Source organism: Mytilus trossulus, chromosome 10, assembly GCF_036588685.1.
Source record: "Mytilus trossulus isolate FHL-02 chromosome 10, PNRI_Mtr1.1.1.hap1, whole genome shotgun sequence".
NCBI lineage: Eukaryota > Metazoa > Mollusca > Bivalvia > Mytilida > Mytilidae > Mytilus > Mytilus trossulus.
In genome coordinates, this window is record NC_086382.1 from 47,495,767 (window position 1) to 47,512,271 (window position 16,505).

The 16,505-nt window shown below is 31.9% G+C and overlaps 1 protein-coding gene across 1 annotated transcript in view; it reads left to right on the plus strand.

Annotated features, from left to right (window-relative positions):
• Positions 1–16,035, plus strand: part of LOC134687958 (uncharacterized) — an 83,318-nt gene extending 67,283 nt beyond the window's left edge. The window contains exons 11-23 of the mRNA XM_063548421.1: positions 292–522; positions 1,809–1,970; positions 2,626–2,841; positions 3,320–3,493; positions 6,332–6,565; positions 6,835–6,996; positions 7,537–7,770; positions 8,032–8,193; positions 8,794–9,183; positions 11,722–11,958; positions 12,366–12,530; positions 15,554–15,784; positions 16,016–16,035. Of these exons, the coding sequence (XP_063404491.1) occupies positions 292–522; positions 1,809–1,970; positions 2,626–2,841; positions 3,320–3,493; positions 6,332–6,565; positions 6,835–6,996; positions 7,537–7,770; positions 8,032–8,193; positions 8,794–9,183; positions 11,722–11,958; positions 12,366–12,530; positions 15,554–15,784; positions 16,016–16,035 (2,618 nt within the window). The remainder of the gene's footprint in view (positions 1–291; positions 523–1,808; positions 1,971–2,625; positions 2,842–3,319; positions 3,494–6,331; positions 6,566–6,834; positions 6,997–7,536; positions 7,771–8,031; positions 8,194–8,793; positions 9,184–11,721; positions 11,959–12,365; positions 12,531–15,553; positions 15,785–16,015) is intronic.
• The last annotated feature ends 470 nt before the right edge of the window (positions 16,036–16,505 follow it).

Consider the following 16,505-nt stretch of genomic DNA (forward strand, 5'->3'; position numbering starts at 1 on the left):
ATAGACATAAACTGATCCTGCTCCTTTATTGTTTGTGTATTCTATCATTAAAATGTTTTATGAACATTTTGTACATTTAAGGAAATATGGGGGAACCAGTTATCAATCGAAATCCGTAATCAACGACGTCAACCGATTAAAAGATTGAATAACATTTTACAGTAAATTTTCTTGTTAATCTTGTTATCGATTTGTTTTCGATAGAATACAAATAATTGCATAGTGTTTTTGTATCTAAATAATAAACAAAAAATTCCTTAAAAAAAATAAACAAAAACATAATATTTTCAGAATCTGAACGGACTTATCCATCATGGCACGATCCATGCTTTTCTAACCATACCGTCATGCATGGTGACTATACCAGAGCAACATATTATGTTTTGTCAGAAGGAATGACTGAAGACTGTGAATCTTCCAACCTTACAGCTGGATGGTACAGATATGATGGATTCCAAAGTATACCAACTACACCACCAAGCCCTGGACAATGTGGATCATCATCTCCTATTTGGCTTAATGGTATTTTTTATTTTCATTTATTTTGAATATTTATTGTCTTACTTGTAAATATCGCATGCATAGCCAAGAGGAGGCTTAAACTAATGTTCAAGTTGTTAGTTTGAACTGACCGGAAATACAACACATGGGTTCATGGTCAGATGTAATTGAATTGATTCTTATTTGTTAATAAAGTGTTAGTTCTGGGTTTTTTTTAAAACTTAAGCTCAAGTTAACAACTACTAGTTAGTTACATCTATATATACCTTAACCAGTGTTTTTAAATGAGCATCCACAATTGTACCCCTATTCTAATTTGTTTGTCGTCTTTAAATTTCTCTGATAAAGATGGTTGCCAATAACTGTTATTTATTTCTTTTTAACTCTGGATCTGTTGGTTGCTTTTAAGTTCAACTCATATGAACACGTGTATACCATCGTATTTGATCAATCTTGGTATTTATTGCAAGAAAGGGACTTGAATTAATGGCAAAAACTATTAAAGGTCAAGGTTTGCCTGAGGAAACATTATTTACAATATTTTTAAGATGTTTAAAGCATGTTTCAAATCATATCAATGACATATCAGAGATTAAGTTGCTAATGGTAATATCGTCTAGAATCGACATTCAACCAGCAGCGATATATATCCAGTGCTAAAAAATAAAGATACTTTGCTACGTATTTAAAAAAAACCTGTTACAGTCTAAAATCGCAATGATATGTATATGTTTAATTGCGTGAATTAACAATACCAAACTATAATATCATTGTGAGGTGAAAACGGTTACATTCTCGTAAAAAAATAATTTGACATTGATTGAACGTACATAATGTTTGTTTTGTTCACGCATCGGTGACAATATAATGAAATTTGATGCGACTGTCATACAAGTGAGAGTTTTAGCTAGATATAAAACCAGGTTCAATCCATCATTTTCTACATGAGAAAATGCTTGTACCCACTCAGGAATAGGACAGTTGTTATCCATTCGTTTGATGTGTTTGAACTTTTGATTTTGCCATGTGATTGGGGACTTTCCTTTTTGAATTTTCCTTGAAGTTCAGTATTTTTGTTATTTTACTTTTTATAATAAGTCTATCAACAAAAATACCTAACGCCAAAGAAAATGCAAAACGGAAAATTCGTTTTCAAATGATAAAAACAAACCCGCAAACACATTAAACAAATGGATAACATCTGTCATCTTCCTGAATTAGTACCGATATTTTTCTAATAAAGAAAATGGTTGATTGAACCTGATTTGATAGCTAGCTAAGAATCTCATTGGTTGGTTTAATTTCAGGAACTTATCCAGATATTCCAGGGATGATGTCACCTATGACAGCATGTGCTGTTGGCAATTCGTCAACATGTCAGGAAAGTTGGCCTGTAAAAGTGTTGAATTGCTATTCATACAATGTCGTTTACCTTCAACCAAATGGGAATTGTTCAAGATACTGTATGGGTAAGTATATAATTTTTTTCAGTTCGTGTGGAAGAGTATAAACTTTAAAGGCATTCTTTTTTTTAAATCAAGCAGTCATTGTGCTACAAAACATGGTTTCGAAACGAAATATCAAAACAGAATTGCAAGATATTTACAAAAACACCAAAATAGAATCAAAATCAATAAGGAGAAAGAAAGGGAAACATTTACAACTAATGAGACAAATAATGTTATCTTATAACTGATAATTTTGAATCAAACATTTACAGATTTACGTCTTCTTTCAAATTCAATTCATTTTCCCGTGGGAAAACACACTTTTATATTTTCATCTCACTTAGTTTAAAACAAATCAATTTTGAACATGAGTAACAGTTAGTTGTCTCTTTGAACAAGAGTTAGATATTTTCAGAAGACTTTGTAAGATGTTTTAGGCAGATTGTACTAGTCATAAAGCTACATATGATACTGATTTTCAGGCAACTATTGTTTTGAAATGAAGTATTGAAACGCTCCGCTCAAATAAATAAAATTAATATCTAAAAATTATTATTAAAAGAATGATATATATTAACATATGTTTCATTAGGTTTAAATATAAATGTCATAAAAATAAATTCTTTCTGTTTTGATTCTTAAGTATTAAGTTGATTTCTTTTCTTTGAAAATTTAGACTCACAAATGCCAACAGGATCAGAAATTTGTGATACTGCAACCGTGATAGAAGCTACAGACGATAGAACAGTAGACTATGACTTAATGATGAACGAAATGGAAAAATGTGATAATATAACAGAGGGATGGTATAGATTTCAAGATTTTAAAAATATACTTAATTATCCACCATCTATAGGACAGTGTAGTTCGAGGGCTCCTATATGGTTAGAAGGTAATACTATATTTTTATTATTATGCTTACATTACTATGGATCATTGTCTTTTCAAATGAATCAGTCAGATTAAAACATAGAGCATTCGTCCAAGCTTTGCTAAGAAATATCTGATAACACTGCTTTCTACGTTTTGTTCTATAGACGACATTTCGGAATTCTCGGGGTTTGTCGGATAAAGATATACAATCAAAAAATAAATGCTGAAAAGTTCATTGACTGATGTAATACAAACAAGAAAGTAAAATGGAGTGTTGTTATACCCTTGCAAACAAAACTTAGCCTCAGGATCCGCATTTAAATCCGTTTCGAATTGAAAATTAAATTTCTCTCTTTGGTTAATCATGATGTTGTTTGCTTGAACTATTTTTTGTACAAACAATCAGAACTAAATTAATCATCTTTTGTAGTTTTTCCGAAAACCATAATAACGAATAGTTTTATATTGTGATTGATTAATGGTATTGTATTAAACAGGAACATACCCTTCTATGTATACGTATACGTATGGAGAAACAACAACTATGAAAGCATGTATGGTTAGTAATCACACAAACTGTGAGAACCAAGGAAATGTAACAGTCATGAACTGTTATTCATACAATATTGCTTACCTGACACCATTTAATGGTTGTGGGAGAATCTGTAAAGGTAGGTAGTTTATTTTTAATCAAGCATACAAGGACACTTATTAACGTATACATTGTAGTGCTTTGGGTGAATTTAAGTTGGGATTTCAAAGATTTTGACTATCATGCGGTTATGCAATCACAAGGACAATAAATGGTTTTATATAAATTTTATATATCGAAGTAATTTTTTCATATACCTTCAACAAAAACTTGGAACGCCAAATGATTGAAAAAGACGAAAACATATGACGAGTTGTATGATCTAAATTCACTTAGATAATGTTGTGTTTGCACACAAAGAAATGTTTGTAATGTTAATGTAGTTCAAAGTTCTTTATGTGGTTCCCATCTATTATTAGGCTAAAACTATTACAGAAACACATCAGAACTTCTTACAAATAAAGAAAATGTTTCCAGGATTTTAACTTGGAAACAATAACAGAAATATTTGATATGCCTGTGAGATGCCGAAAGGATTAAAAGAGGGACGAAAGATCCCAAAGGGACAGTCAAACTCATAAATCTAAAACAAACTGACAACGCCATGGCTAAAAATGAAAAAGACACACAGAAAAACAATAGTACACATGACACAACATAGAAAACTAAAGAATAAACAACACGAACCCCACCAAAAACTAGGGGTGATCTCAGGTGCTCCGGAAGGGTAAGCAGATCCTGCTCCACATGCGGCACCCGTCGTGTTGCTTATGTGATTACAAATCCGGTAAATAGTCTTAATTCGGTAGGTCAAATTCATGAAAGGGAAGGGGATTGTAGTAACGACGTAAGGAACATATCCGATATCATTTGTGAAACGGTTATTCCATAACGGTCAACCAACTCGTGATGGCGTCCGTAAAATTTACGAAGGGATGATTTCAACTTCACCATTTGGAACTCTTGATTTAATAGGTTCCTTGTGAGCAGTAACCCTCTATCAAGAAAATCATGATAGGAAATGCAAGCACGGGAATATTGTATCAATTGAGAGATATATACCCCGTATGCAGGTGCTGCTGGAATGTTGCTACTTAGAAATGGAAAGTTCACAATTGGAAAGCTGAAATCATCTCTTTTGTCGTAAAGTTTTGTCTTCAACCGACCCTCATTGTCAATTTCTAGATGTAAGTCAAGATATGAAGCTGACTTAACTGTATCTGTAGTATCCTTTATCTCCAATTCGATGGGATAGATGCGTTCCACATAGTCACCAAATTTTGAATTGTTTAGTGAAAGAACGTCATCTATATAGCGGAAAGTAGAGTTAAAGGATATTGCTAACTTCTTATCTTTCTTCCTAACAGTTATTCAGTATGATGCTAAATAATTTTTAATGGACAGCTTTTTAAACGAAAACATCCAATAGATGTTGGTTCGTATCTATCATGTTCTATTCCTCATCATATTGTAAAATTAATATTCAGACCGAAAATGTTTCTTTTTTGAACTGTTTCATGTTTTGCATACTAGGGCGTTTAATTTCTGCGTATACGTTTTTGTATTTTCTCGTTGGTATACTTAATAGAGCGTTCACAGAAATATTCCGGACATAAACAGAACAAGAACATCCATGCACTGTTAGTTCTAATATATACAATGTACATAAAAACAACTATAGTCTAAAATGTCTTGCAAACTAACATTGGTTTCATTAACGTCTCCTCGGAGACATTATTAAGAATTGAACGATGGACAGTATGTGGACTGAATGCTTCTTACTACCTGATTGGAAGATATTACGAGACGTTTAAATTAATTAAAATTCGTTGATTGGTGAGGACAATATAAACCTAGTAAGGGTCTTTCAATCCCGTTGAGTGTCGGATTTGTCCTCTCTATTTAAGCAATTAGATTTTGCCCGGTCATTAATCGTGGATATTGGTACGCCGGTAACTTTTATCTATAAATAGCCGAATCTCCTGGAGTTTTGAAAACACACACAACGTTAAACGATAAACAGTTCATAACGTGTGACCTCACGTTTGTGGTAAAATTTGTTGATTGATATGCTATTATATTCAAAATGAATTAATCTACAAAGCGAGAACACTTACCATTTTCATCAGCTAAGAGACGGCTAGCCATTTTTTGAAAAGCTATTACTTGTTGATACTTCTGTGCAGTTTTTGAGCAGGATCTGTCTACCCTTTCGAAGCATCTGAGATAACCCCTAGTTTTTGTATAGCGTTCGTGTTGCTTATTTTTAATTTTCTAATTGGTGTCTTTCGTACTTTTGATTGTCTGTTTGTCTTTGGTTTTTTTTAGTCACGGCTTTATCAATTTAAAGTTTGAATTTCCCTTTTGTACCTCTCGTCTTTTTTGTAAATACCAAAGTCGCTGAAAGGCTGCAAACAACATCAATTAACCCAGGGAACACAAACGCAGTAACATATCAATTTTAATAAACGCCTGAAAATTTGGTCGAAAATTGCACGGCAATATGTGTCATATGATAATGAAAATCTGATTTAATTACAAGTATCAGAAGTTTAAACATTTTGTGTGTAGACAGAAAGGATAACGCTGCTTATGATGACTCATGGTTATAATATTATGTTGTTGTTGCATTTGAATTCTTTTGAGGTTGTTTTCTGCTCTTTAATCGGGTTGTTCTCTATTTGACACAATCCCAGTATCCATTCTCATTTTTATTGCATACGCATGTTATCTGTTTAAATGGTTAGTTAAATGCAATACACAATATATATCACCCGTTAATGATACAATTGTTTAAATATACTGTAGCGTTTCATTGTGTTGTATTTTTCGGCAAAAAAGAGTTTACAAATTTCAAAGGTTCGAAAAGTGTTTAACACTGAATAGTTTTTCTTCAACATTCATATTATTTTTGAAGAACAACAGAATAGTTTTGGATCAACGCCATCAACAATGAATCATCCATGTCATAGTAAATCTGTCATAGAAGGTACATACGACAGAACCCCTAATTATGTACTACAACCTGGAGAAGTTGAGTACTGTGACAATATAACAGAAGGATGGTACACATTTGCAAGTGGGCAGAACGTACCAACTACGCCACCAGTACCGGGGCAATGTGGATCAAGGTCTCCTGTATGGTTTGATGGTAATATTATTTTCATGTTTTTTCTCTTAACATACATGTATGTGGTATTCTTTTTTTAGCACTCTGACAACTGGTGCATTGCTTGTATTCCTATAATTGTTTAGACTTCGATGTTATCTTCAAACATATGTTTTTTCACTGGATTTGAAACATCGTCAATTTTATACTCATACAATGAATTTATTTTAATAAATTGAGATTTTATAAAAAATACTTTAATTTTGTTGTTATTTGGAACAATTCACCTGTTATTTAATCTATTTTATCAGGAACATATCCTACTTCATTTGAAGAAACGACAACAATGAAAGCATGTATGGTCAGTAATTTCACAAACTGTGAAGATAGTTGGAATGTTACAGTTATGCACTGTTATGGATATAATGTTGCTTACATGAAGGAAATTAATAATTGTGGAAGAGTCTGTATGGGTTGGTATCATATACAGTGTTAAAACGTATTTATACCAATAAGACACGCGTGTTTTTGGAATTATTAAAAGAAAATAGATCAAAGATTCACATTTGTAGAATATATCATATGACTTTTTGCACTGAAATTCAACAAATTCACAAAACAAATTGATAAACAAATATGTTGAAATCTGATTTTAGTCGAATATTTTTTTTTGACCAGATTTAGAAACGATATCAGTTATGTTAAATAACCATGTACTACTGTGCAGTTTTAAACCATGACCATTAAACTTCACAGAATGTGTATATTTGTTGAAGTTTAAATTTTGCTCCTATCGAGAGTTCATAAAAAAAGATATGTTAACGTTCTTAAATTCATTACATTCAATTGTTAGAGAAACATTCTTGTCAACCTGACCGTTTGAGTCTGCAATTTATTGTACACATTGATATTGACAGCATTGTCTGTTTTTGAATTGGTATATGGTATATCGGGAAAATGATGTAATTTTATATTTGTGTAGTTTTTCTAATTATTCGTGTGTGTTTTTGTAGAACAACAGAATAGTTCTGGATCAACGCCACCAACAACGCATCATCCATGTTATAGTACTTCTGTCATAGAAGGTACATACGACAGAACCCCTAATTATATACTACAACCTGGAGAAGTTGAGTACTGTGACAATATAACAGGAGGATGGTACACATTTGCAAGTGGGCAAAACGTACCTACTACGCCACCAGTACCGGGGCAATGTGGATCAAGGTCTCCTGTATGGTTTGATGGTAATATTATTTTCATGTTTTTTTCTCTTAACATACATGTATGTGGTATTCTTGTTTTAGCACTCTGACATCTGGTGCATTGCGTGTATTCCCATAATTGTTTCGACTTCGATGTTATCTTCAAACATATGTTTTTTTCACTGGATTTGAAACATCGTCAATTTTATACTCATACAATGAATTTATTTTAATAAATTGAGAAATACTTTAATTTTGTTGTTATTTGGAACTATTCACCTATTATTTAATCTATTTTATCAGGAACATATCCTACTTCATTTGAAGAAACGACAACAATGAAAGCATGTATGGTCAGCAATTTCACAAACTGTGAAGATAGTTGGAATGTTACAGTTATGCACTGTTATGGATATAATGTTGCTTACATGAAGAAACTAAATGATTGTGGAAGAGTCTGTATGGGTAAGCATCATACTTACTATTAAAGTTGATTGAACAAAACATGTTTGAACAATAAGACACACGTGTATATGGAATCAGCAAAACATAAACCAAACTGTTCACATTTGTAGATTATATTATATTAGATATTGCTCTGAAGTTCCATAACTTCACTAGACGAATTCAGACATGTTTATGTAAAATCTGTTTTTATTTGAATGTCTTTTTTTCCTGACTTAGATACGATATCAGCTATGTATGATAATCATGTACTTCTATGCAGTATTAATCCAGTACCATTATACGTCACAGAGTGATCAGATTGATTGAAGATTTAAATTTGTACCTATCGCGAGAAAGAAAAAAAAACAAATCAAATAACGCTGTTCAATTCAATACCTTTGATTGTTAAGGAAACATTATGTCCAACCGTTTTATGTCATAACAAACATTAAGTTAATATGTTATCAATCTTTAATGGTAAACATTCAAATGCAGAAAAGACAGTTGATTCCATAATAGTTCGATCATTTTAGATTATGTTTTCATTGAATGATGTACAAGTAAGTGTTGTTTTAGGCTTATAGTTCTGGTTTTGACTGAATTCATTTTTCATTTCAGAGAGTAATGAAACGTTCAATGAGACGATAAATCAACAAAGTTCAACTGTTTATCCTTCTCTATCATTTATACATAACGCATCAGTTTCACAAGCAAATTTAGAAGCCTCTTACACAGTATCCTCTTCTAGTTTTCAACCGCACGCCACCACGGTTATGTCGAATACATTTTCTGGAGAACCAATTTTTACAGCACCTTATTCGGAATACCTGCCATCAGAAACGAACCACTTTTATGAAACAGCATCTTATGAGAAAACATATTCAGAACACCCATCTGTAGACCAATTTTCGAATACTGAATCTTGGAATATTCAACCAACAACAGTTTCAGACGTAACACAATCTACAAGCTTTCCATTCACTGAATCAACTACACCATATGATATGTGTAGGTTTGAAATGTTTTCATACGTTTACTCGTTGTTTATTATCATGTTATAGGTGGCACGGTAGTATTTCCTGGCCATAAGGGATAATGATAGCCTTTTTAGAATTTTCACCACTTTCTAACACTGCAAAAAATTCTACATTCACAGTTAACTGAAGTACTTTCATTTTACCATTCAGAAATGAATTTGGATATGTACCATGACCGTTTACTTTTTTTGCTATTTTTAAAATCCTAAGGCCACTAGTACTTTTAGGTCTTTTATGGTGCAGTGAATGCAAAATTTAAAAAAATTCTCAAAAATTCATTTTCATCTGTATATAAAATTATTTAATATTTTTCTACACCTGATTCATCACTCAGTTTGGGAAAGTATGTTCAGTTGATACTGTATTTTTTGTCCAATCACACTGTTTAGATACATTTACCTAAGTAGGGTACACAAAAGAGCAACCTAAATTCTGGAAAGCAAATACTACCGTGCCACCTTAACCAAGACATAACAAACTTGAAACCAGTCATGACACCTATGATGCATAGACTTCTAATGTTGGAACATATTACAATAAAGAATACTAGTCTGCACTCATTTCTTACCAAAAAAATTGAAACATTACATCCCTACCCCATCTGGCAGATTTTCATTTTTTTTCATCTTACCATTTTTACTTAAGGAGTGAACAAAACCCAAATATGTGATGTTTCAAATCAACACATAAGTCAAACATTATGATTCAGGAGGAATTAGTGGATTGCCAACTCTGTTTATGGTTAATCTGACTGAAAGAAACAGTTTTAGCACCAAATCATGAAAACTGGTATTAAATTCCATTCCACATTTTACAGCATGCCTTATATTACTTTAAACATTTTTAGATTATGAGAATAATACAACAAGAGTCTTTAGATTGCAGTTAACTATTATTCCAAAATCTGTTTGACAATACATGTACTAGAACACATCTCTAAGTTGACTGTTTGTCTATTTCTCATGTATGCATTAAGTTAAATTATGTCCCCTTACATAATCAATTTGCCTTTATTGTGCTTTTCACTGTCAGAAAATCTTAACAACTAATGGTATTTGCATGGAAAATGAATAAACCATTTAATATTGCTGATATAACATCATAAATACATTCTTTGTCAAAAATAAGGTCTATTCAATGTAAAGAAACCCCTATTTCTATCTCTATTTCAGACCAGTATGAGAGCTTAATGAATAAGTAAGGACCCCTTAACCACTTACTAGTTCCCCAAAAGCTGCAACTGGTGTCATGTTACATCAGAACTACAAATTAAACCTCAATAAAACTAGTATAGCTGTATTTGTGTTGAAAAAAATAAGAAATTATGCAATTTATGTATTTTGGTGAAAATAATAGGATGTACATGCAACCGAAGAATGTCGCGTCTCAAATTTCAGTGGTTGCACATGTGTCAGACACTGCGAAAAGTCAAAGTGAGCATTTATAATTAAAAATGTAGTCCAAGTTACATAAAAATAATGAATTTCTACTTTCTAGGTAAATTTTTACATTATTACCTACAGATCAGGCAAAATTTGCTGAATCAGCAATTTTTACTCTCAGGGGTGGAATTTAAGGCTTGTTTTTAATATAGTTGCCCTTAATCAACTTTGTATTGATAAACTTACAAATTGCATAGGTAAAAAAAGTTCCCTTATTGATTTAGTGTAAAAATATATATCCCCCTTAAGGTGGCACGGTAGTATTTCCTGGCCATAAGGGATAATGATAGCCTTTTTAGAATTTTCACCACTTTCTAACACTGCAAAAAATTCTACATTCACAGTTAACTGAAGTACTTTCATTTTACCATTCAGAAATGAATTTGGATATGTACCATGACCGTTTACTTTTTTTGCTATTTTTAAAATCCTAAGGCCACTAGTACTTTTAGGTCTTTTATGGTGCAGTGAATGCAAAATTTAAAAAAAATTCTCAAAAATTCATTTTCATCTGTATATAAAATTATTTAATATTTTTCTACACCTGATTCATCACTCAGTTTGGGAAAGTATGTTCAGTTGATACTGTATTTTTTGTCCAATCACACTGTTTAGATACATTTACCTAAGTAGGGTACACAAAAGAGCAACCTAAATTCTGGAAAGCAAATACTACCGTGCCACCTATAAATGCTAGTATGATGATATATAAATTTCATAACGAATAAAAACATTAGGCGTATTAGTCCTCCTCAATGGTATTCATCATGGTGGTGGTTTAAACTCATCTTGACAGCAATCTGTAATTTTATTTTATATATAATACAGATACATATTCCTGACAGAAACTAATATATTTCTCGATTGGTCGCACACCGATTTTCATAAACATATACAAACCCCGGACAATGTTAGTGACGTCTTATATGCATGCAATTTTTTCACTTTCGAGTAAATAATGAAACCTGGTACGTTATACAATAATTTTGCTTTACTTTGATTGTTATACATTATTGAAAAAGATAAACTTGTTAAGTCAAATATGTGTGTTTTAAACATCTTTTCAGATGCACAGACAACATCACCACCAGGGAATGGATATTATCATCCTTGTGTCAATCACACTCTGATCATTAGTAATTTCAACAGAACCATTAATTACACCCTGCAGAATGGTGAACATGATGACTGTGAGTCGTCTTACATAACAGCTGGTTGGTATAGGTATGAAATGTTACAGAATATACCAACAAAGGCACCGTTACCGGGACAATGTGGGTCGTCATCTCCAATATGGCTAAACGGTATGTACAATTAACATTTTTTTTCGAACAAAAATATAAATTAGACGAAATGTCACAACAATCAGCCAATACATTTATTATTATTAATTTTCGAGGTAATTTCAAAAGTGATGTGAAACTGTTTTGATTCATCGCTAGAATTTTCAAACATTGATAACTTCATGTTGATCAACGAAGTATGTAATTACTAAATCTTTAAGTTGCAGTTAATATATGACAGATTTGACTTGATGTATAGTGTACTATAGGGTTATGTGATGTAATTATTTAAGTGTAGTTTCGTTCTCAAAGCTTTACTTTAACTAAAACATGATTGGTATGTTTGTTTTTTTTTCCCAATTGCGTTTTCAGTTATTGCCGGATAACGAGTGTGAATGTCACTTTGGTACCTTTGTGTTCTGTTTTAGGCACGTATTCAATGAACTTTAACGAGTACAGATCAATGTTGGCATGCCAAGTAGGAAATTCATCAATCTGTGAAAAAAGTTGGAATGTAACTGTGCTCAGCTGTATGACATTTAATGTTGTATATTTAGAACCTGTCGTCTCAAGTTGTGGACGATATTGTATGGGTGAGTAACTTTAATCAGTCTCATGTGTTCATGTATTACAAATAGATATAGGAAGATGTGGTGTGAGTGCAAATGAGACAACTCTCCATCCAAATAACAATTTAAAAAGTAAACCATTTTAGTTTAAAGTACGGCCTTCAACATGGAGCCTTGGCTCACACCGAACAACAAGCTATAAAGTGCCCCAAAACTACTAGTGTAAAACCATTCAAACGGGAAAACCAACGGTCTAATCTATATAAACAAAACGAGAAACGAGAAACACGTATATATTACATAAACAAACGACAACTACTGTACATCGGATTCCTGACTTAGGACAGGTGCAAACATTTGCAGCGGGATTAAACGTTTTAATGGATCCAAACCTTCTCCCTTTTTCTGAAACAATAGCATAACATCACAGTATAGAAAAACATACGATAAAATATCAATTGGCAGACTTAACTCAATTAAAAAACGTATGATTACACAATGAACGAATAATTTTGATCTGCGAAATCTGCACAGTTATCAAATATTAGAGACAAACATTCACGACCAAAAAGCTGACAAACAAATTCAAACAAAGCCATGGCAGGACATCACTGAGAAATATTTAACCAGTCAATACTCACTTTAGAAAAAAAACCGGTTTTAAAAAAAATATTATATTCTTGAAGTTTATACAAATGTAGTAAGAAAAAGTGAAAAATTGAAGATATTACAAATAATCAAAGCTGGTTTACAGACAAGATCCATATAAATAAAAAAATAACAAAACAGCATTATAAACAGTATCAAATGCCTACATATTATAAAGTAGAAGTTGAATTTGTCATGCTGCATTGAAAATATAGTTTTAAAGATTCTTTACAATCAATTCCAAAACGACTATTCTGTTTTACTTTTTTTTTGTTTGCACTCTTTTACAGATCAAATTCGTGCAAACATGGGGACATTGGAATGCCTTTCTGTTTTTTGTACATTTTTTTTTTTTATTCATATTCACATTATTTTTTGTTTCTCCTATAATTGATCTTTACAAAACATATTAATCTAACTAGATTTGCCGTTGCAAGCAATAGCGGATGTCATCCTTCCCCTATTGCCCCAAGATTGCACCCAGTTTTAAAGTTATAAATAGTGGGTGAACATAGATACTGATGGCTAGACATCGTTCTGCAATTTTCAGAACGTTTAGCGAATGTACAAATTTTACGCATATTTTTTCCTTTTGTTTCTTGTTTCAATAGAAATGGCAGCCATTTTGAAAATTCCAACAACAATTGCCGCTTCCATACATTATGATGAAGTTTCATTAAGTTTGAAGCATTCTGATTTTTTTGACATTTTTGCTCCTGTATCGATGGTAACATAGTTGTGCTAATGATTGTCAAAATCATTCAAAACCTATAATAAACTCCTATATTGTTGAAAATTTTACGATTTTAAATAAAGCATACCAAAACTATTCGCCAAACCCTGATGTTTTGGAGCATTTTGACGTTTCTGCATTCTTTCCATGGTAACAGCAGCCATTTTGGAAATACTCACTCCAAATGCCACATCTTCAAATTTTGCTTGTCGTTACTGTGAAGTTCCATTAAGTTTGGAGCATTTATATATTTTTGAAATTTTTGGTGCAATTTCCATGGCAAATAAAGGCAACAGTAGTATACCGCTGTTCAAAACTCATAAATCCATGGACAAAAAACAAAATCGGGGTAACAAACCAAAACCGAGCGAAATGCATTAAATATAAGAGGAGAACAACGACACAACACCGAAACGCAACACACACAGAAACAGACCAATCATCAGACAAAACACCACGAGAATAACAAATGTAACATGAAAACCAAATACATGAATTTGGGATAGACAAGTACCGTGCCACGTCTTATCTCAATATCTCAAAAATAAGAGAAAACACAAACGACTCAACGTTAAAATGCAACACAAAGAGAAACGAACAATATTATAACAATGACCATCTTCCTGACTTGGTACAGGACACTTTTAAAGGGGAATAAAAGTGGTGGGTTGAACCTGGTTTTAAGACATGCCAAACCTCGCACTTTAATTGCAAAGTTAAATATAACATTTAAATGACAACATAATATTACAGGACTACAATACAAATAAATAGGAGAACATATTAGACACAGAAAAACATGATTAATAGATAACAAAAAACATAGTAGTTCTAATGATTGACAAAATCATCCAACACCAATATAAAATGTGCACCTACATTGTATAAAATTTAATGATTCTAAGTTGAAGCATATCGAAATCGTTGATCAAATACAAAAACTTGATATTTTCACATTTGTTCCGTTTTCAAGGTAACGGCATCCATTTTACAACCCTACTACAACCCGAAATTTTGTCAATCGGGTGACATAATTAATGTATAGCCTAAAAGCAAACTAGCTGACCCGCAATTGATTGTTTGACTTGAGTAAATATCATACTTTACACTATGTTAATGACCGTAAACGATTACATTAAATGTCTTTAACATTTGCAAGTATATTGAAAAGCAAGTTACAGACCTCTGTGTCCTAGTGGTCTAAGTAGTTCTATTACTTAAATCAATGGCAAGTCAACGTTGAGGTTGTTCCAAACAATCTCGTGCTGGTCTTCCCGATTCCAATCTTAATTGACTAGCCGCCACCAAATAGCAATTAATAGGCGCTGATTAGTGGCATTAAAACACCAACAATCAATTAATGAAAGGCAAGTTAGATGTAAAACAGAAGGTACTGAAAATTATAAATGAAAAATATATATATGACAAATATAAAAAAAACTTGTACCTTATATATATTTTGTTTTTAATCGGATGTTGTGATTTCCTATTTTGTACAATAATAAAATTATCGTTAAAATATAAGTTAAAATATAAGGCAAAATGTTAATAGCAGTTTGTTGATTACGGGGGTTTATGCTCATGTCTTTTTATTTATTGATAAAATATAATTTCTTACACGAATTGTTGTGAAAATATTTTTTTATAATAAACATTTCTTTTTCAGAACCTGAACGGACTTATCCATCATGGTACAAGCCTTGTTTCTACGACCATACCATTATCTCTGGTGACTTTACCAGGACAATAGATTATGTTTTGTCAGAAGGAATGACTGAAGACTGTGAATCTTCCAACCTTACAGCTGGCTGGTATCGTTATGATGGATTCCAAAGTATACCAACTACACCACCAAGCCCTGGACAATGTGGATCATCATCTCCTATTTGGCTTAATGGTAAGAAAATTTGTATATGTTTTTATTCAGTAAAGTATAATAATATCTGGACTTTTACCGTAAAATCATAGGTTATTGAAAAAGAAAAGGACAAATATGTACATTTGCATTTATAATCATCGAGATTTCGATATATTTTCAGTAAAATGTTGTAATGCAGACAAACCTTGTAGATTTAAACACCGTATCAATTGTTTGAAATTCTTTTTATTTTCTTTAAAATATTTGCAGGAAGTATAAGTTATATCTAAAGAATCTTTTGTTACACTGGGTGGGTCTGCGGTTCATTTATTAAAACAATTAGTTGCTGTACAGAAATAATTAGCTGATTTGGGATATGCAAATGAAAATACAAACAAGCTCTTTTTAAAAAAGGTGATGCTGAAATTGTAAATTTTACAAATTGTTACATCTAAGAAAATAATAAGAAAATTATGCTGATGTACATGCGGGTACACAATAGATTGAAAATCATGTCTTTTTTTGGCGATTATTACTATTACTGAAAGAGAAATATAATAGGAATTGTTTATGATATTCATGAATAAAACTACAGGAGCCAATAATGACGCAGAAATAAGTCGACCATCTACAACAAATGTTTACTGTAAGGTGTGTGATGTTTTATCATTGTATGTTTTTTTTTACATTTTATAAACATACATGGGTGTCTTTTTGTAAAATTTCTATGGACTTTGGTGCTCTTTGTTCTCTGTTCTTC